General features: G+C 42.5%; 1 protein-coding gene across 10 annotated transcripts in view; it reads right to left on the bottom strand.

Annotated features, from left to right (window-relative positions):
- Positions 1-22,880, bottom strand: part of PROM1 (prominin 1) — a 295,046-nt gene that overhangs the window by 98,963 nt on the left and 173,203 nt on the right. For all 10 annotated transcript variants that reach the window (XR_014224835.1, XR_014224836.1, XR_014224837.1 and 7 more), the window contains 3 exons: positions 4,522-4,739; positions 4,258-4,332; positions 2,192-2,255 (listed from right to left, as the gene is read on the bottom strand). Coding sequence is in view for 4 of the 10 variants with exons in the window: in XM_082243084.1 (XP_082099210.1) it covers positions 2,192-2,255; positions 4,258-4,332; positions 4,522-4,739 (357 nt within the window). In the remaining 6 variants the exon portion in view is untranslated. The remainder of the gene's footprint in view (positions 1-2,191; positions 2,256-4,257; positions 4,333-4,521; positions 4,740-22,880) is intronic.

The following is a 22,880-nucleotide window of genomic DNA, read 5'->3' as shown; positions in this document are numbered from 1 at the left end:
ATGCTACTTTGAAATCTTGCTACTTCACTTGAAAAGTAGCAGGTCAGTGCAATTTCAGCTGCTACTCTGTGCACTTCATGCACAGATGTCTATGCAAGTCGTTTCTGAAATTGCAAAGAATAGCGCAGGAATTTTGTTTAACATCGGTGCACACCGCAAAGTCGGATTCACACCAATTTGAATAGTTCTATTCCCGGCAAAAGGGTGTGACTTGCCATGCGATTTGAAACTGTCATGACATGTTGCACCGGTATGAATGAGGGCTTATGCTTCATTCACACTTGTACGATTCCAAAATTGCGCTGACTTCTCTTGGCTTTTCTATCATAAGATGATGTTTTCTGAGCTTTTTAAAGTGTGGAGAACATTTTGTCACAAAACCTTTTTTTTGGCTAAAACATTTTTCTGTTTCCTGTGAACAACACCGCAAAATCACACATGAAACACTTAAAGTCGTTGTAAAGCCACTTTTTAAACTAAACACAATCCTCTGTTATAAAACCCCCTATGCTGCAGTGTATGTTCTTTGTAAAAAGATGCCTATTTCTACGTGAATTCACAGCGCTGATTGGCAGTCACATAACTCCTCAAGGCTCCCTCTCCTGATCTGACAGCTAGAACAGGAGGGGCCAAGAACTCCCGCTGATGTCAGTCGGGAGAAGAGGAGAAGAGGGCCGAGACATCAGCCAGGGAGGAGGGGAGCCTCGAGGAGTCATGTGACGGCTGATCAGTGCTGTGAATTCAGGTAGAAATAGGCATCTTTTTTACAAATAACATACACTGTAGCATAGGAGGCTTTATAACAGAGGGGATTGTGTGTAGTTTATAAGGGTATTCTGGCAGCAGGAAGGGGGGGAGGGCGGGATTGGTAGGAGCTGACAGGCAGGGACGGGAGGGGGGGAGGAGGACAGAGGAGGACAGGAGAGCTGCGGATGACAGAGGCACATAAGCTGACCACAGTGTCAGGGCTCAGCAGCCGTGATACACCATGGTCAGTTAACAGAGGAGAGGGTATACCAGGCAGGATCAGCCAGGTATTTCAGATGATACGGGGGGGGGGGGGAAATCACAAAGCACAAGCACTGTGCTGTATAACATGCTTTAAAGGAGTAGGATCCATTTCGGGTTTTTCTTAGGTTAACAAACGCTATAAGTAGTGTGGTTGTTCCTCTTTATAGTGTCCATTGTAGAACATTCTCCTGCATATTTCTTGTTGGCTAAAAAACTTTACATTTCCTGCTTCACTCCATACACTTCCCTTTTTCTTCCCAACAAACCTCCAGATTACCTAAAAAAAATCTCTTGGGTCTTGTCAGGAATTTTCAGTCCTAGCAAACTCTTGTTACTTATACTTCCTACTCACAAATATTAGCTAATCCTTTTTATTACCCATTCTCCTAGCAAACTACACTTGTCTATTCTCTCCTACCACCCTGTTCCCTCTTCTACATCTCCACTCCTGGCCTTGGTCATATTCATACCTACAGGTGAACCATACTTTACTGGATGGCTATAGGCATCAATAGGTTTGATTTATCATTACGTGTGAAAGGGGCCGTGGTGGTTATGAGTAAGCGATCTTCTTAATCGTGAAACGCGTTAACCTGTCCCATGTCCTTGTGATGCACTGTATGTTTTCATTTTTTATGGGGAATTAAAGCACTTCTACTTCATCATACTCCTGAGTGCGGTCAACTTTCCTTTTGATTGCAAAGGGGCCATGGTGGACATGTGTAGAGAGGACCCTGCAGGGATCTTTTCAAAGCCCTACAGTGAAGTTCACTGGAGCAGGAAGGTGGTAAGTATTTAAGTATTTTACCAGGCAGGCTGCACTCGGAGGGGAGGGGGCGTTAGGGGGGTTTAAGGAAAGGACAACTGTATAAAAGCACATTTGTTCTTCATGTTCTGTATGGTTTTCGATTGCAATTAAGTTAAGCCAAGTCACATTACTACTAGCCCATTAATATGATAGGCTGCATCACTGACCAATAGGACTATGCCAAGTGCATGACAAGGCGGCAAATGAGAGAGCTTTGCCTGTCAGGATGGCCCAACATCTCGATGTATCTACAGGTTGTAAAGCTAATATACAGTATGTACCTCTAGGAGTGTTTATTTAACTTATGCCAATACATAATAAAGGAAGAATGTCCTACAATAATATCAATCCATCATTATAAGAAACACTGACCTTCCTCAATGTTCCTGGTCTGATTCTGCACCATTTCTGGAGTGCTATTGAAAGCAGCATATCCCTAGAGATATAAAAGTAAGAAAAAAAAAAAAAATTTTATATAGTCTATCACAACTATCCTTTATTTTATGAATCATACACAGGTAAATGTTTACATCAATTTAGTTGAAAGTTCAACATTTAAAATTAAACTGATATTCCTAGTAGGAAATTGCTTTGTATTTTTTCTATGGACTGGGTACTTCTACTACCCTCAACTAAAAGGGAACAAGGGAAAAGAGGCCCATGGTGTCACTGGATTTCATTTTAAAAATTAAGTAGCCTCAATCTAAAGTGTGTCTAATGTGCATTACACTAAATGTCAAATGAAAAACACATTGCTACCTGGGTTCACTGTCCCAAAAGCAGTTTTTACATCTGTACCTCATCCCTAGTAGGGATGATCGAACTTTTCAAAAGTTCGGTTCGACCAGAACACCCGAATTTCCCAAAAGTTCGGCCCGGATTTCAGAACCCCATTGAAATCAATGGGACCCGAACTTCGGTAATCAAAAAACACCATTTTTGAAGCCCTAACCCAATAAATGCCCCTAAAAAGTGCCTAGGGTTCTGGGTCATGCCCCAGGGACTATTAATCACACAAAAAAAAGTTCTTAAAAATTGTCATTTTTGATAGAGAGGCAATTATTGAAAAAATTATTGAAAAAAAAAAGAGATTTCTTTGGATTTAGTGTCTTGGGGGGTCTAAAAAGTGTACCTGTGAGGTTTCAGCTCTGTAGCATGTACAGAACCAGAAAAAAAGGTTGTTTGTATTAGAATTAATATAGAACAGGGATATGGCTCTGCTATTTTCACACCTTGCCGGTTTTGTAGCAAGCGTTTTTTTGGGCATTTTTTGGGGGTTATTGGAGGCAGGCATAACATCAGAACTTCTGTGTAGGGGTATATATACACACACACTTATATGTATATATACACATACACATATATAGGTGTGATAGGAGCGGAGACATATGCCTGTTAATTATTTCATTAGCGCAAGCATAGTGTTCTGCTACTTTCACACCTATGTATGTGTAGGTGTATATATACATACATGTGTGTGTATATATACCCCTATACAGAAGTTCAGATGTCATGCCTGACTCCAAACATGTCCTCAAAAAAGCCCTATAAACGCCTGCAGCAAAAAGCAGGCTGACCGGCGAGAAGCCATATCGCTGTTCTATAAGTGACCTAAGAAAAACAATCTTTTCTCTATAGCGGTCACCCTGACATGGAAGGGTTTGGTCACCCTGCCATAGCAGTCAGAGTCAGTTCACCCTACACTACACTACGGTCACCCTGGCACTTAACACTTTCCCTACAGAAACTAGATTATTAAAGCTAACTAAAGTGGAAAATAGCACCCTAACTACACTAGATATCCCTTTCCTCACACTAAAAATTTCTAAATGACACTTTGAAGCAGAAGTAACAGAACTGCTTCCACTCTCTTCCACAGCCCTGTATTAAAATGCTAGGAATTTGGCAGGGCTATCTTATATACTGGGGGGGCGTATTCACTAATGATTGGCCTCTGGACCCCCTAGTCACTCCAATCACATTCCTAGCATTCTACTGCCCCCTCAATTGGCTTTTACTGATGGTTCTGGTCCAATCACGGCCTTTTAAAGCCCATTTCCTGTCCCATTGCATTTTGGTCGGTTCTGGTCCCGAATTCCGAACTTTTTCAGCAAAAAGTTTGGAATTCGGCCGAATTTCGAACAGACAATGTTCGGGTCGAACCGATGGTCGACCCAAACCGTTCGATCATCCCTAATCCCTAGTAGTCTCCACCAATGCCATCTGTGTCCAACTCGCCGCCCCCCCCCCCTTTCAATTATTTTACTGTATCAACTAACATTTCCTTCCAACATGAAAGGGAGACACCTACTGTATTCTTTGACTGAAGCACAGACAGTATATACAGTATTTCAGACATTTTCACACATGAGGCTCATTGTTGCTGCAGATGGCAAATATAGTAAACGTCTATATAAAAAAATATAGATGTGGCTTACCTTTTGCACCAAAATGCTGAGGTCAATTTTGAGAACATTGTTTAATTTTTCAAGATAGCGACTTACATCTGGTAACTGTGGAAAGAAAATTGAGATTATATTATTGCAATACAAATTGAATATCTATAAATCTAACTTCAATGATGCTATAGAAGTATCTTCATTACAATCTGACCCTGTTTTTCTCTGGATTTTCCAGACATGCCCCCCAACAAGACAGGTAATAATATTAATGTTCTCATGATGTACCATTATGTTGCTTACCGAGCTGAAATTTGCATTGACTTGCAGCTGTGAGAGGGAATTCTTGATTTTGTTGCATGGAATTAGAGCGATGTCAGTGGAACACGCTGGGTCACTAAGTGTGCTGATCAGCTGTATCTTTGCATCTGTAAGGTTTGCATTTAGCCTGTCCATCACTTCCTGCAGCACTTCCACTGACACGCTGACCTTCTCTAAAGCTTCTTTGGTCTCCTTGATTGCTGGGAAAGTAAACAGACATATCAGGGTTAGACTTTAGAAAAAGATGGAATAATGATTAAGTTGACCACAGCAATTAATTGCATTTTATTTGTCATTGGTTCCCTACAGTCAGTTGCTGTAGTCAACACAGTTTAATTTACCTTTTAAGCTGCAGACTGGTTCATTGTTAACCTTACAATAGATCAAGACTCAAGCAGAAAACCTCTGTAGGTCAAATTTACTTAAGGGAATGCCTTTAATTTTTCATTTTTTTTTTCAAACTTTGAATAGAGTATAAGAGGAGTATGGCCATGAATACTTCCCTTGACGGAAACAGGAGTACACTTACTTTTGTCCTCCTATGACTCAAAGTCAGCTGATAACGGGCTATTGCCTGCTATCAAATGGTGGACAGAGCTGCACCAGGATCAGGAAGGATCCCAACAGCATTATCAGGATCTACCCCGCTGCCTGATTGACAACTGGCACTACCTTTCATCATGCAGCTAAAAGCTGGAGTCATGCGCACCTACCCCCTCCCCAACCTAGGGCTCCAGGTAGTGCTGGTGAATCCGAACAGAGAGCAGTAAATGACAGTCCTTGTTCTTGATTCAGGGCAGACCAGGAGCAAGTGGTCACCTGTCCTGTGATCGTCAGTTCTTGGTCTTAGAGCCAGCGCAGACAGCAAAAGGTAAACATGGATGTTTGTTTGTTTTTTTTAAAGCCTATACTTATCATTAAAGCGGAGTTCTGGCCACATACACATTTTTTTACTAAAAATACCCCCTAATTCTAAGCTATCCCCTATTATCCTAACACTAACCACACATTACAGGTCATAACAGTTATTATATAAAAAGATAAATACTTAACTTTAAAATTGATTGCAGAGCGCGGCCATCTCCGGTGTGGACATCTGAAGCCGTGGTGTCCCCCGCTGTGTCCTTCTTCCGGGTTCCTGGATACGCAGAATGCCAATCGCAATCTCACGCATGCGCTGTAGATTGCGATTGGCAATCAGAGTAGCGGCCGGGGCCGTTCCCATTGCATCCTGGGATTGATTACGCTCATCTACCAGGACTCAATGCAAAGGAGGAAGTGATGTTGGGGGCCGTGGCCACACAAGGAGGAAGAGGAAGGAAGGTACGTTTATTTTCATTAAAAACAACTAACTATCCAATTCTTTTTCAGGTTTTTTGTTGCTAACTGATGCTGCAATATTTATTTTAGGGTGGAACTCTGCTTTACTGTAAAAAAAGGGTCAGTTTTTTCCTCCATCTGTGTCCCATTAGGGAGATTTCGCTTCACTTCCTGTCTCATAGCCAAAACAGAAAGTGAGAGCAAATCCTTCCAAAGTGAGGAAATTCCAGAACTAGCGTCACCATTGGAAGATTTCTCCTTTTTTCCATTTTTTGGGATTTTCTTTTGATTTCACTCTTGGTTATAACAGTAAACAGAATAAATAGAAGGGATGAATCTACCTAATGAGGGCAAAGACAGAAAAAAACTTGACTTCTGTTCCAACCCCTCTTACTCTATCCCAAAAAAAAAACAAAAACTTTTTGCCTTTAGCTATATTATAATAGTACAGAAAATCTAAGCAATCCTTCAAAGGTCTGGTATTTGGTAATACTCAAAATTTTTCATGCAGAAAGCTAATTGTTTGGTATTTGAATCTTAACCGCTTGCCGATCGCCGTACGACTATCTACTGCGGCGGTCAGCCCTGCACAGGCAAAGCGACGTAGGACTACGTCGCTAGCCTGTGAGGCTCTAGGGAGCGAGCGCGCACCGCCGGAGGCGCGATCCTGCTCCCGCGCGGTCACGGACCCCCCCGCGTGTGTGCCCGGCGGACATCGGGTCGTCCGTTACACCGGAAGAAAGGCATGCGGCTAATGTAAACAAAGCCGCCTGTCATTCTTCCCTGTGTAAGAATGGAGATCACACGGTTCTACTATGTAGGACCGTTGATCTCTGTTCTTACACTAGTAGCCACAGCCAATCACAGTTAGAAACACACCCCTAGGGACACACTTAACCCCTCCCTCTCCAATAAAGTTAACTCCTTCACTGGTAGTGTCATTTTTACAGTAACAGTGCATATGTATAGCACTGATTACTGCAGTAATGTCACTGGTAACCCCAAAAGTGTAAAAAATGTCAGTCAAGGGTCCGATCTGTCCGCCGCAATGTCGCAGTGCCGCAAAAAAAACACAAATTGCCGCCATTACTCGTTAACAAAAAAAACAACAAAAATTACAAAAATCTTTCCCTTAGCTAGTAAACGCAATAACTTTTGCGCAAACCAATCAAAATACGCTTTTTGCAATTTTTTTTACCAAACATAGGTAGCATAAAACAAATTGGCCAAAAATGTTAAAAAATTTTGATTTTTACGTTTTTTTGGGGAATTTCATATAATAAAATGTGAAAAATATTGTTATTTTTGCAAAATTTACGCTTTCTTTGTTTATAGCGCATGATCAAAAAATCGCACAGGTGATCAAATACCACCAAAAGAAAGCTCTGTTTGTGGGGAAAAAAGGACGTCAAATTCATTTAGGTACAGCGTCGCACGACCGCGCAATTGTCCGTTAAAATCACGCAGTGCCGAATCGCAAAATAGGCCCTGGTCAGGAAGGTGGTAAAATCTTCCGGGGCTTAAGTGGTTAAACAGATCCTTTAAAAAAAATTTGAAAACCAAAAGAAACTACCTCAATAGCGGTCTTTAGCTGCACCAACTTCCCAATATTTACCAGAGAGTATCCGCTTTTTGGGTTGGATATTGGGGGAAGGCTGCAGCAGTCCAGGGCAGGGGTGGCATGGGTTTCGAGGCTATTCCGTCCTAGCATTGGCCTACCACAATCATAAATGTACATCAAGACGCAAGATTACCAACAGAAAGTTGCAGAACCAGGCAAAAACATTAGCAAAAGCAGTCACTGATGACCATAGCTGTTAAGGAGTACGGCTTTATAGACTATATAGGTGCTGGCATTGAAACCCAGCTGGTGTCAGAGTGTCTTATTTGGTGGCAGGGTTGGGTAGTGGAGTGGCCAGGCCACTTGGGAATGCCTTAACTTCATCTTTTATACCCTAGTCATGATCTGCATTCTAGGTGAACTAAAACATAATCACTGATTTTGGCGTGATGGGCAATCTGCACTTTGCAGAAGAAGGTCAGCAAAGGCAGGCTTCATATCTCTGAGCCACAGTACTCTTTTCTATTTTCCTACATTCTGTATATGTAATTATTAGCAATGAAGTGAAGTCCTTGTATAATAAGGATGGTGAACATAAGCAGGAGAGTAATAACAGAGTAATTCTCTCAGCAGACACTTTGTCACATCTCTTCTGCTTTACTGCAATGATCAGAGTTTCCCCTTCATTTAATTCAGGACAGTCACATGCATCATCTTTATCACCCCATTGTGGAATAAGAGAGTCTTTAGTATAATTTATTGCTGGCTCTAAGATGTTGCAGTTATTGCTTGTACAGTGAATCAATCTCATCAGACAAATACAGAAGACTAAGTGCTTCCTACATAATTAAACTTGTAGAAGTGTCAGTCATTTCCTTGTAAGAGCACTGTAGTTTTTAATAACACTGTTTAATATGAATAATTGATTATAACATTCATATTCAGCCCCTGAGCCTGGTACTCCTTCTCTAAATGCTGACAAATAAAACTGTTCAAACACACAGCTGAGTTTCTCATTTAGTTTTCAAGCATTTATAATGGAGACTTCCTAAATACAAAATACTTTCTTTTACTGTGCTAATATTGGAGTCCCCATGTGCTATATGCTGCTTTAGTCTAAGACTAAGTTTTCTTTTGCTTGAGCTGTACAGTACTAAAATAATCCCCATTGTGGGACCCTACAGTTGCTTATCTAATAGTCTAGTGCATGAAGTACATTTCAAGCATATTGTGTTACTTAATTCTGTCTGGGCCCTTCCCATTTCAGTTGGTAATATAACATATCCTATATGATGATGAAGAAATGAAAAATGATTACTAATAATTAGTTGCAGTAAGGTTTCAGGTATCACAGAACTCCTGCCAATAATTAATGTATATCTGTATGCAGATAAACAGGATATTTCCCTGGAGTTGTGCTTTAAGATTTTCTGTAACTCTAATGTGAAACATCTAAATTAATATTGCTCCTGCAGCCATATCATACTCAAGGTTACAGTAAGAGTCCTGAAAGTGCCACCAGAGCTCTCCAAGGTAATCTCGTTGAGAGATAGGCATAATATTAGTGGCTGGCCCAGAAGCAATGCATTGTGGGATGTGGAATATGAATATCCCATGGAATTTAGAAGACTCAAGCATAAAGATGTGGTTAGTAGTGATGGGCTTTATGTTTGAGCCGAACCCGGGGCGCTTGGCAGGAAGTTCGCCTGCCAATGAGCACCCCATAATGCACTCCGTTATTTGCAGTGCATTAAGTGCTTGTGACTGGCATAAGCATGCACCTGACCTATGAGCTTTGGCCAATCACAGCACAATGTCCTGTCAGAGCCACAATTGACCTAAGGCATGGTGCCTTTAACCAATCATGGCTCAGGGGCAAAGTCCATGCCCCACACTATATAAGGCTGCTGCTGACATGGCAGCGGTGTATAGTGTGTTACGAGTGGAGATTAGGCAGGTAGTTAGTGGATTGTGCTTTCATATTTAATTCAGTCGGTGCAGTGTAGTGCTGTGCTGATTCTTGTGTAACACAGTGCTGTGCTGTGATTCTTGTGTAGGGATGGGCTTTGTGTTCGAGTCGAACCTAAGGTCGACTCAAACACAGCCTGTTCGCTGAATAGCAAACAAATGGGCTTCTTTGCGGGAACTTTGAGTTGCCACATCCACAATGCACTGCACACTGGCAGTGCATTATGTGATTGGCCAAAGCATGGACTCTGCCCTCCAGATGCTTTTAGCCAATCATGGCTCAGGGGTGGCTGTTAAACTCACTACACTCTCCATGAAGGAATTCACCTATAAAATCACCCGCGGGCCAAAGGAATCGACCCCACAGCCTCTCAATTGCAAGCCTGGTATTCTACCACCTACACCACCATCAAGCCTGCTTAGGCTGAACACACTCTCCCTGCCTAACTAACTTCTAGAGATAGAAGTTAGTTAGTTAGTTAGTTATAGAAGTTAGTTAGTTAGTTAGGCAGGGAGAGTTTGCTTTTTACAGTTTGTTGAGATCAGATGCAGTGTATACCACAAAGTTTTATATATATAAGAGAGAGAGAGAGAGAGAGAGAGATAGATAGAGGCACTTCCGTTTATGTCAGTATTGCTGAAAAAAACAGTGTGGGGTCCCTCCCCCCAGTCCATACCAGGCCCCTCGAATTTTATGGATTTTAAGGGGAACCCAATCCAATATTAAAAAAAAAACGGCGTGGGGTCCCACTAAAATCCATACCAGACCCTTATCCAAGCACATAACCTGGCAGGCCAGGATGGGGGTGGGGGGCGAGCGAGTGCCCTCCTCCTTAACCATACCAGGCCACATGCCCTCAACATAGGGGGGGTGCTTTGGTGACGTCATGTAATTTATTCACTGCACCTAAGCAGTGCATTATGGGACGGCTTGTGACGTCAAATTCCTATAAAAGAGCTGTCAAACTCAAAACAGCTCATTAGCACGGGAAACGTCCGAAGAGGCAGGAGCTTCTCTTTTTTTTTTTTCTATTTTTCGGTTGCGGGCGGGCGACTGATCATCGGGGGACACTATTTTTATTTCCAAAACTGGCTTTTGTCTTTATTTTTTTGTACACCTTTTTGGTGAATGGGTAGGAGTACAATGTACCCGATATCCATTCACATAGAGGGGGGACTGGGATCTGGGGGCCCCCTTGTTAAAGGGGGCTTTCAGATTCTGATAAGCCTCCCCCCTAGACCCCCCACAACCACAGCCCACGGTTGTCAGGAAGAGACCCCTGTCCCCATCAACATGGGGGCAAGGTACTTGGGGGGGGCAGAGCCCACCCCTGCCCAGAGGCATAACTAGAACCTTCAGGGCCCTGGTGAAAGAATACATGAAGGACCCCCTGGACCCCAGGCTGGGGCCCTTCTCTTCAAGCCTGGGGCTCTTCCCACTGATCCTGGGGCCCTTTACTCTCGTTGCGGGGCCCTTTATTACAGTCCCGCAGCAGGACCCTTTCACAAGTTCTGCAGTGGGCCCCCTTCCTATCATCTTGGGGCCTCCCCACAGTGGTGGAATGCCAGGGCCCAGTCGCAAGTGTGACCTTTGCGATCCTGGAAGTTCACCCACTGGTGTCAGTAGTTTTTATTTTTTGGTATTTTAATTGTATTATTTTTTATCATTTTATTTTATTTTTTTACAATGTCACTGACTATGACTCTGTCCATTCAGAAAAGGAAGGAGCTGGTAAATTACATATTTACCGACCCCTTCCTGGTTCTCTATCGTGATGCGTCTAAATGCTAGCTTGGCCAAATTGCTAGCACTACAACTGCTGCCTTTTTATCTGGTAAACTCTGCATGAATTTGTGGAATGTGCTGTACCCAATGGCAGGTTCCAAAAAGAAATATCTTTGCACGTAAGGCCATTCCAGCTCTTTATCATCATGTGGAAGGCGATGTTTTGGCCTCGTTGGACAGATCGGTCAGCAGGAAGGTTCACATTATTGCTGACTCATGGTCCAGCAGGCATGGTCAGGGACATTAGATTTCCTTCACAGCACACTGGGAAACTCTGCTGGCAGCTGGGAAGAATTCAGGACAGGGTTCAGTGCTGGAGCTTGTTCCGCCACCACGCTGCCAAAAAGCTAGTGGTGATTCTGCCACATGTGTCTGCTCCACTCCCTCCTCTTCTTCTTCCTCTATGGCCTCTTCTGCTGAATTGTCCTCTGAACCTGCAGTGCTCCCTAAGCTTTAAAGGGGCTATGCAAGCAGTCAGGCTAAGAGATTACATGCAGTGCTTCAGTTAGTTAGTCGGTCTAGGGGACAGGAGCCACACCGGGGCAGAGATTCTGTCAGCTCTGAAGCGGCAGGCTCAGAGGTGGTTGACGCCCTGGCAGCTTGAACCAGGTATGGTCGTATGCGACCATGGCACCAACCTTCTCTCCACCCTCCGACAGGGACACTTGACACATGTCCTGAATTTGGTGGGGCAGCGTTTATTGGACAGGTACCCAGGCTTACACGATCTTCTGAGGCAGGCCAGAAAAGTCTGTGGCTAATTCCGGCGGTCATACAATGCCAGTGCTCGGCTGGCTGACATTTAACGGGAATTCAACCTGCCCACCAACCGCCTCATTTGAGACATGCCCACCAGGTGAAACTCAACATTGGCAATGCTGTAGGACCATCAATGAGTACCTGTGTGAGTATGGCACAAGGACAGGCTCAGGGGAGCTTGGCTTCTTTTCGCTATGCCAGTGGCGGCTGATAAAGAATGCATGCACTGTCCTGTCACCATTTGAGGAGGCCACAAGGATGGCAAGCCGCGACAATGCATGCATCAGTGACACTATCCATCTAGTCTTCCTGCTGGAGCACACGCTAAGTGGAATCATGGACAGGGTACTTGAGGCAGAACAGCAGGAGGAAGAGGAGGACTTCCTTTCCTCACAAGGCCCCTTTATGCATATAACATTCCTGTGGGGCCGCAAAACACACAGGAGTAAGAGGAGGAGGAGGAGGATTGTGGCATCATGGATGTAGAGGATAACATACAGCAGTCTTCAAGGGATGGTTTTCATTCACCAGAAACCCCAGGAGTTGTATGTGGCTGGGGATAGGTTGCTCCTGAAAATGTCATCCTTAGTGACCCAGAGGACTCAGAATCCCATGCCTTCACAAACATACGCTGCATGGACTCCCTGATTCTGGAAAGCCTGCGAAAGGACCCGAGGATTCATGGTATCAAAGAGAGAGATCATTATTGGTTGGCAACCCTTCTTGATCCACGTTGTTACAAGGGTAAAGTTGCAGAGCTTAACCTGCCTTCGCAGAGCGAGCAGAGGATGAAACATCTTGGGAACGCTTTGAAGAAAGGGAGCCGGCAATACATTACAGCTGTGAGCAAGTTTATTTGAAATTTTTTTCTCTCGAGATGTCAGTTTTGCTGCAGCAGGCTCCATACCTTGTACAGAGTCACCACTTTACAGGCACATTAAGGGGGCCCATCGCACAAATGCGCCACTTTACAGACACATTAAGGGCCCCCCCAGGCATGATATTTAAAGGAATTTTTTGTTTTATTATTTCATTTTAGCATCATTAAAATCACTGCTCCTTTAAAAATGATCATTTTAAAAACATTTTTTTTTGCATTAATACATGTCCCCCAGGGCAGCACCCAGGTCCCCATACACTTTTTATGGCAATAACTTGCATATAAGCCTTTAAAATGAGGACTTTTGATTTTTCATGTACGTGTCCTATAGACTTTAAAAGAGTTTGCATGTTCGCTAGAACTTTTCTCTGTTCGAGATGTTCTGGTGCGAACCGAACAGGGGGGTGTTTGCCCCATCCCTAGTGCTTAGGCATAACCTTGTGCCCGCTATCCTACTTCATGAGTCATAAACTTCCCAGTTTTGCTTGCAATGTGACCAGTCTGAGGTTTATAGTGATAACTATATAATATAAGAGTTATGGCATGATGAGTAATGTTTCATCCTGGGAAAATGCAGATCAATGAACCAAAGAATGCAGCATGAAGAACCCCCTTTCCCCCATTTAGTTCAAAACATTTTAAACAGGCCACAATAAAACCATATCTAGAGTTATGCTTGGAAGGCGACTAAAATGTGACCCAATTTTCTTAAAGTTCAAAATAATAAAAAGAGACTGACTTATTTAACAAACACAATATTTTACATAAACATATCTTTATTAACATTAACCTCTATATTGAATAGCCAGCTAAACTGTCTTGGTAAAATCCTCAGCCAGTTTATGTAGCTGTTGTTGGCCAATTTGTGTACACATGCATTCATGGCTGTTTGGCTGATTTTAGTTCAAGTATACTTTTTGGAAATCTGGACTGTTCAGATTCTTCAACTGCATTCCAGTGGGATTGAGGTTGGAACACTGAAGTATTTATTTTTTTACATCCAATAACTAAGTCTATTTCATGTTTTGGATTACAGACAGATACCCTGATATTGAGCTGTAGAATATCATGTTGCATAACCAGTTTAAAACTGCCCAGGACCCTAAGCCAGGATACTTGCAACCTCCAAAACATTAAGGATTAAAATATGGCGTTTAGTAGTGTTTTATTTTTTCATAAAACATAACACTATGCAATCTCAGTACTCAATAATGATCTGAAAATATTCGGCAGACTCTTAGCCGATCAGCTAGCCCCTATAATCTCTACTCTCATAGCCCTGGAACAAACTGTTTTTATCCCCACAAGACAAATTACAGACAACATCCGATTAGCCACCAACATTATACAAGATGACAATCTTTTCTCACACAAGGTTCTGATACTGGGCCTTGACTTCCATAAGGCTTTCAATAGCGTCATATGGACCTATAGGGATGATATCCTTACTATATTTGGTTTTGGAGGAGGTTTCGTGAATGGTTTTAAGGCCTTCTATCATAACCCACACACTAGAATTAAGTTGCCCGACTGTTCCTCTGACTACTTTCCACTCAGCAGGGGCACCATACAGGGGTGCCCTTTGTCACCCTTGATATTCACATTGGCAATTGAGCCTCTGGCCAGGGCAATTATTAGAGCTGACCCAAACATCAGGGGATATTGGAAAGGAAAACAAAAATATAAATTGAGTCTTTATGCAGATGATGTCCTCTTGTTTGTGCCAGACGTGCTGATATCTCTCCCCAACTTGATATCTATACTACGAAGATTCCAGGATCTCACTGGGTTGGGGGTGAATCTATCGAAATGCACTGCTCTCCCGATCAATATCCCTCGGAGCGTGATCCGAACTATTAAAGAGTAATTTGGCTTGTCCGTTTCGGAGAACCATTTACAATATTTGGGGACACATTTGGCCCCTTCTCTACCCGCAATATATAACTCGAATTATCCCCAAGCCTTCTCAAGAGTAAAACAATGGTTACACCTCTGGTCTTCGTTTCCCATCTCCTTTATGGGCAGAGTGGTGGCAGTTAAAATGTCTATCTTGCCAAAACTTTTGTACTTTTTCAGAGCCCTGCCTGTTTATGTCTCCCGCCGGACCATCAAGACCATTCAACGTGCATAAGCCATTTCATATGGAAAGGAAGGAAACCTAGATACGGTAAGCTTTTATCCCATAGACCCCTGTCCCAGGGGGGCCTAGGTGTCCCAAATCTTTGGCTCTATTATCTAGCTGCGAGATTAGCTCAATTAGCTCAATGGCATGCCACTCCATCACAGATTTCCTGGCTACAATTTGAATGTTTTCCATACGCCCGTTTCACCTACCTGGGCTACTATGGGCATCCAACATTAAACCAAGAGAGTTGAGCTCTTTAAACTGTATAGTTGGTCACACTATACACCTATGGGCACTTTACCAACACAAATACAATCTTAGCACCCCTAGACCACCTCTTTTCTCAATCCTGGGTTATAACAGATTCCCCCCTGCATATAATTCCCCCAATGACATTAGTTTGTGGGAAAAAAACTTGCTGACCACCCTTAGAGCCCTATCCCAGGGATCAGTATTCAGCTCATTTTCAAATTTCATCTCAGAACACTATAATATTCCTCGAGGGGAATTTTATAAATACCTTCAAATTCAACACTTTATTGAATGATTATACACTCTCAATGCAAAACCCAGGTTCTCTATTTTTGAGTTAATATGCTTGAATTCCTCTAGAGACAAGAGGGTAATTTCCAGACTCTACAGTCACCTAAATAATACACTACTTCTAGATAAATCCTCGGCAATGGTTCGGTGGGAGACAGGCGTGGGACAGGAATTCTCTGCTGAAGAATGGTCAGATATGATTGCAAACATGCATAAATCCACTCGCTCAATGGCGCTAAAAGAAACTGTGGTGAAATTGCACACGAGATGGTATCTTACCCCGGATAAGATCCATAAATTTTATCCTGAAATTTCAGATTTATGTTTTAGAGGTTGCCCTGAGACGGGTACACTTCTCCACACTTTCTGGAGCTGCCCAATCCTTAACCAATTTGGAGACAGGCAGTGGCGAAGGTCGCCCAAGTGACTGGGTCCATTATAACCCTGACACCTCCAATGGGCTTACTATTTGCACCTGTACCAGAGGTACCAGCCCCAATCCAAAAACTGGCCCACACGCTCTTCTGCTCCATTCACTGGGCAATAGCTCTCAATTGGCGTTCTCCATCAGTTCCTTGGGCCCAAGTGCTTCAGAGGATGGAGACCATCAAACTAATGGAGCATATCCATCACACTATATATGATACCATGCTCATATTTAATAACAAATGGATGCATTGGACATCTTATGGTATCAACCTAGAGTACAGATGAGACCTTGACATAGGTGTCACATTCTGAGGGGAGTGCTCATTTGGCACCTACTCAACACATCCTCAAATACCTAATATAAACCCACAGAGAGGAGTTGACCCTTTTCTTCTCATATCCTACTGGTCGAACCAAACTTGTCCTTATAGTTTAGAACCTGTTGTTTTTGTTTTTTTTTTTCTTTTTTTCTATCTTACCCATTCTAATGAACACAGATTCGCTGAATGCCTCTAGCTCTCATACAGAGTTTAAGCATGTTCCTAGACATAGTTTAGAACATTTCTCTTACCAATATACCAGATTATGCTATGTTTTGTTCCTTTATTAGAACATGCTAGATATAACTGCTCGTATGTATTATAAAGATGCCCTCTGTATGCAAAATGTATACCTAACACAAATGTTTCTGTAATGGTTTGTACCTTTTCTTTTGTACACTTCAATAAAATGTTTGTATTAAAAAAAAAAAAAAAAAAAACATAACACTATGTACATTCATCACAAAATACGTTTTTGTATAATGTATTTATAAAACATTGTGCAATAGTGGTATGGAACATCCAAGTAGCCTTTATTGGTCTGGACACGGGATTAAATATTTTATGGAAGAGCCTAGTCCAGTGTCTTTCTCATGGTAAATACCCGAACACAGATGTTATCTGTCTCCTAAGTGCTCTTTGTTGAATTTTGCACAATAGCATGTCCTGGTGTGAACTCTTGAAAAATATATTTTTAGGACACAAGGAATCCCCACTGAAAACTGATAAATCTACAGATCAAAGTAGCATGAACAGTAAGCCATAAATATAATAAAACATATGGTGTTCCTAGACATGACACAAAAGAAAATAATTTCTTACATTGCCCTCCTACCACCACTACCACCACCATTCTACACCAGAACTTTTAGAAGCACACCACTTTTTTTTCTTTTCTTACATTAGAGGTCAGTGGAACAGGTGACCCCTTAAATTGATGGCCAGTGAAAGAAGGGCCCCTTAACATTATTGGTCAGTGTTCTGTCCCCTAACATTGATAGTTAGTAGGAGAAGGGCCACCTTACATTGGAAGTCAGTGGCATGAATGTCCCTTTTATTGGGGGTTAGTGCGATGAATGCTTCTCACATACAGATAAAGTATTATTGAGACCAGTGGTTACTTTTCTGAGGGACTAAACTGGTTCCACAATACTTGCTCTGCGGGATGATGCAGGCCTAGGAACTATGCAGAAGGCACAGAAGTCAATTTGCTAGTGCTCAGACCTAGTAACCTCTGGAGGAGGTATAACTATGTGGCGTAGCCATGCTCTGGAATGTTATTTCATTGCCACAGACCTATACCATAGCAAAGGCACCTGAGAATAGATTTATTCTTTTTACTCAATAATAATTATGCTTTATTACATAAAAAAACACTGCAACAAATCACCACACTCCTCTTAACTGGCTAGCTGAAGGAACAGAGTACTCAGGCTAAGCACAGCACAACTAGAGATATGTCACTATTACTGTACACCACATCACCTTTTTAAAGAGACAATTTACCTTTAATTGCCCTTTCCACTTTGACTAGAAATTCAGAGAAAATAAAATAAACCAAGATCATAAAATGTAAACAATATATAAACACTGTAACAAATATATAAAACACAAATCAAAAAACATAGTAGGAATAACTTTAAAATGAACCTAACCTGCCTAAAATGTAACAATATGGCTGATGTGATGACAGCTTTGCCAAGTGGAGATGGACCTGGAACTATGAAGGCACAATCAGATGGAAGGTCAATCAGGCAGAACTTAAGGAACCACTGGAAACCTCTGGAGGAAACCTAGGGTTTCACAGAACCCTGGTTGAGAATGGTCTAGTGACAGGGCTTCCAATGCCGACTGAGGTTCTGCCATTTAAACAATAAGGATATATTAGTTTAACATTAGGATGAGTGGGACTTGACTTGGAAACAGAGTCCTGTATACAGCCCAGGCCTAGGATACAGGAGACTATATGGCCTGATCTAAAGACTAACACAAGCTGCCTTCCCTTCAGTACTGTTTTTACTTTGATGACTTCTTAGGCCAGGTCAGGTTCACTTTTGGTGTATATATTAAGGCACATTTGTCAAACACAAGACCTGCCATTTCATGAGGGCTCTTTTTCAGCCAGAGGTGGCTGAACCCTGCACACTGTGCAAAGCATACCTCTAAACCCTGCACTCTGTATGTAGCGCACACTTCAACCCTGTACACAGTGCACCCTAGAACTCTGCACTCTGTACATAGGGCACCCCTAATACTGCACTCTGTACATAGTGAACCCCTGAACTCTGCACTATGTACATAAATCATCCATGAACTCTGCACAGAACGCACTCTTGGTATCTATTGCCCATTTAAGAGCCTGCCACTGTTACTGAACTTTGGCCACCCTCACCGTGCGATGTGGGGGGGGGGGGATATAGGGTTGAGTTCCTCCACCTATTCTCTGAGAAAAAAAAAGCCTGAATAAAGATCATACAGATAAAACAGGCCCTTTGAGGGCAACCATAAGGCTAGTATCACAGGCATTCTTCATAGTCTGCATCCGACTGCACAGCATGCTCAGGATGACAGGTCCGTGTCCACTCTGCTATGGTGGACATTGACACAGTCACGCTGTTCTCTATGGGGTTGTCAGATGGAAATGGATCACTTGTCAGTTTCCATCCAACTGTCATCCAATCCCTTGTTTTTTGCAGACAGGATCGGATCAGATGCTGGTGGGTGTCAGTAGACACGTCCGCTGACACCTGCTGCTCCATATTGAGCTATGAATGGGTAAAGGGTGAATATTTGAAGAGTCATATAGTTCTTTTTAGGTAGCCAATAACTAGGTGAGCGGGTGAGCAACAAGACAAAATCAGCCTAATTCGGTATAGAGTGTTATTTCTGAAGTTTACACTAATTCCTGGTTTAGCTTTGTAGCTCCAATGGCACTGGATAATACATGATCACTATCACATTCCTGAAGTCTTCAATGTGCTGATCCCCTTTCCTCCAAGTCACAGTGCTTATAAATGTGCTAGATTGACAGCACCAAGCAATGCAATATTGCTTAATTGTTCCAAAGTGCAGAACATTCTATTCTTATTCTGATTATTGCTGTGCAGGAGATTGTAGGTGGGAAATATAAAGAGATTTCAGGCAATTATACTAACAGTGTTCTAAAATATTTTTTTCATGAATACATAACCTGACCAAAAGGTATTTTAACTAGAATCATTGAGGTTCTTTTAAAGGAGTATTCATTAAACCAATAAAGGATTAATGGTAATGTATAAAGAGGAGGGGAACCTATAGGAGCTATTAGGGCTTCACTTTAAAAGCAATGTACAAAGTGGGATAATTCTAAGTACCTATTTTTTCTTCAAAGACCAACTGAAGTCACATAATTAAAGTGTTACTAAACCCAGGATCCTGCATTCACTATATCTGGTCTCCCACAGTACACAGAACATGGAAATGCGTTTATTTTACTAATAATAAACTGCTAAATACATTTTCTCATCAGCAGTATATAGCAGTCTTTTGACCTCTATGAGTGTTTGGTTAAAACTTCAAGGAGGAGTTTTCATTCTACTCTGACTGTCCTATGAAGCTGCAGGACCCCTGCCCCTCTGTCTGGGCAGTGCTGATTGAACCTGTGCTGATCACATGCACCCTCCCAAAAAACACCAAACTGAGCATGTGTAGAGTGCCCCAAGGCTCTGTTCTATCAGCTGATGGATTTGGGACTGTGGAAGAAGAGGAGGATGAGAAAAGATCCTCTTACCTCCACTTTAGAGGAGTTGTGCAGGGTGTCTAAATAATAATAGGCCAATTTGCAGGTCTGCAATCAGTAACAGACCTGGTCTGAGATGCCCCTTCACCTTCTCTGCAGGACAAGTATGTGTGAGGACACTTATGATGGGGGGGTGTAGCGGTTAATCAGCTCTGCCAGCACAGACCACTGCAGTGGGAGGGATGCAAGCAATGTTTTTTTGGCCACAAATCCTAACATACAGGAGTATAAAGAGATAAAAGCGTGTGAGACTTCAATAGGATCATGCCAGCAGAGGATGAAATAGAATTGTTTGCTTTTGGTTACTGCACTTTGAGTGTGTTTAGGTAAAAGTCATGTTAGTCTTTTTTCTCAATATGGAAGTTTTGTAATAGAATCCAGAAGCTATGGATAAACCTTCCTGCACTGTAGGCTGTTATGTCTGTCTTTTCACCCCAGGTAGAAGCAGATTGACATTCCTGTGTGCTGACATTATGCTGCAGCGATGACTAACTCCGAGCTCATTCCAGCAAGAAATCTCACCAAAAAAAGGATAAATCACCTACAAATTAATTCTGCTGCCACAGGACAAGTAAGTGTTTTTTTTCTGTACACTTTGTGCCCTCCGGCTGTAGCACAATTGTATCAGGTCTTATCACATAGGCCTGTCTCTACAGATCCCGCTTTATCTATCGGCACAGTATTAAATTTGCAATAAAAATGATTAATATCACAAAGCCTGGTGTTCCTGCTCTCAGCTAGGGACAAAGCATCGCTCTTCTTTCCTTCCATATGGCTATCTGCTTTATGAACTCATACTTTGACCTTCTGCTGTACTCTTTAAGAAAAATATATTAACATGGAGCAATTTGTTCTAAAACAGGCATCACTGTTCGCTCCTACAATCAACATCGACTCAACTAGTAATGAGTTCTTGTTGGAAACTTAAAGCAAAGCTCCGGGCTCCTTTGGAAAAAATTAAAAGTCAGCAGCTAAAAATACTGTAGCTGCTGACTTTTAATATCAGGACACTTACCTGTCCACGAATCCAGCATGTGTCTTCACCAGAGCAGATTCTTTATTCGGCTCTTGGGCAGGGCCGGTGCTTCCACTAGGCAAACTAGGCAGCCGCCTGAGGCGCATTGCAACCTAGGGGTGCAGCCATGAGTCGGCACTCTCTATCCATCATGAATGATACTTGTGAGCTGAGGGTAGGGGGCGGCAGTGGGGGAGGAAGAATGGACAGAGGAAGATGCCAGGTGTCTGGGGCAGTGGCTGAACTTCCAGGCCCTGGCTTTCCACCACTGTTGGGGGGGCAAGAGGCAGGAAGGGAGCCCACAGGAGTGCTGCCTGCATGATGATTGTCTTTGGCTGGAGCTGAGTGGTGTAAACCCTGGGCAGGAAGTGACTCTCTGCACTGAGCTTGTGGGCAGCCGTTCATTTCCCTGGGTCGGTATTAAGCAGGGAGTGGAGGAGAGCTGAACCTGACCCCAAGCTTGGCACTGGAGGGCGGCACCTTTACTGGAGCAGAAACGACGAGGCACCGGAATAGTCATAGGTGGTTGGGGATTAGGGACGTGCGGAGTTCTCTGACTGCTGCTTCTCCCTTCACCAGGAGCCGGTTGGTGCTGTGGTGAGCACTGTGGTCCAGAAGAGGAGGATCCTAGGAGAAGGAATCAGCAGGATCATGGTGAAGGTAGGCAGAGTGCGGGCCACTCTCTTCATACCGCCCAGTGAGAGTGTCCCCAGAACAGGGGATTAGGGTCCCTGGGTGTAAAATGGAGGTTCCCTGGTGTGAAAGGGAATCAGGGTCGCCAGGTGTGCCCTGGGGGATAGGGGTCACCGGGTGTAACAGGGTTTCGGGGTCACCAGGTGTGCCATGAGGAATTGGGGTCCCTGGGTGTGCCATGGGGGACTGAGGTCCCCAGGTGTGCAATGGAGGAACATCAGGTGCCCCTGGTGTGACATGGAGGATCATCCGGGTCCCTTGGTGTGGCATAGAGGGACATTAGGGTCCCCAGGTGTGACATGGAGGAATATGAGGGTCACTGTTTATGACAGCATAACATAGAGGAGCCATCAGATCAGAGTCACTGTGTATGACATAGGGGAGTTTTTAACCCCTTCCTTTTTATTTTATTTTTTTGGGGGCGGGGGAGGGGGGGGTGCAGGTAGCTGGTCTTGCCTGGTCTTGCCTAGTCTAGCACCGGCCCTGCTCTTGGGTACTGCTGCTGCCGTTTCAGCTAAGGGAAACCAGCAGTGAAACCTTGAAGACCTTGTGGTTCGTTTTGTTCCGAATTGAAATTCGTACACATCATTCATTATTTGGGAATTCGGATATATCCAAATTTCCAAATTACAATAGTTAAGAATTTAAACGAATCAGAAATAAAACAAAAATGTAGGATGAAATGTGAATTCGAATCGAATTTCAACCATTGTTTAACTCAAATCATTTTCAAATTTGAATTGTTTTTGAATTTCCGAAGAGAATAAAATAGAAAAGAAAGTAAAGAAATAGAATATAAAAAAATATATAATAGAATAGAAAATAAAAGAATATAATATAATATATAGGAGTAAAACAGAACAGAATACAAAACAAAAGAAAAAATAATAGAAAAAAAATAGAATAGAAAATAAAGGGATAGGAGAGAAGAAAATTCATAGAAAAGAATAGAGTAAAACAGAACAAAATCGAACAGAAAATAAAATAACAGAATAAAATAGAATAGAAAATAAAGATATAGAATAGAAGAGAAATAATATAACCATCTTCTAAAATACAAATTTCAAATAGAAGAAATTTGAATTTAAATTCAATAAAAAAGAATATAATAGAAAAAAAGAATAGAGTAGAAAATAGTAGAATAGAAAAAAAAAGAATAGAATA

The sequence above is a fragment of the Pelophylax lessonae genome (assembly GCF_965119305.1).
Source record: "Pelophylax lessonae genome assembly, chromosome: 1".
Taxonomy (NCBI): domain Eukaryota; kingdom Metazoa; phylum Chordata; class Amphibia; order Anura; family Ranidae; genus Pelophylax; species Pelophylax lessonae.
The sequence above is the reverse complement of the archived record's forward strand: the minus strand, read 5'-3'. Positions and strand labels throughout refer to the sequence as shown.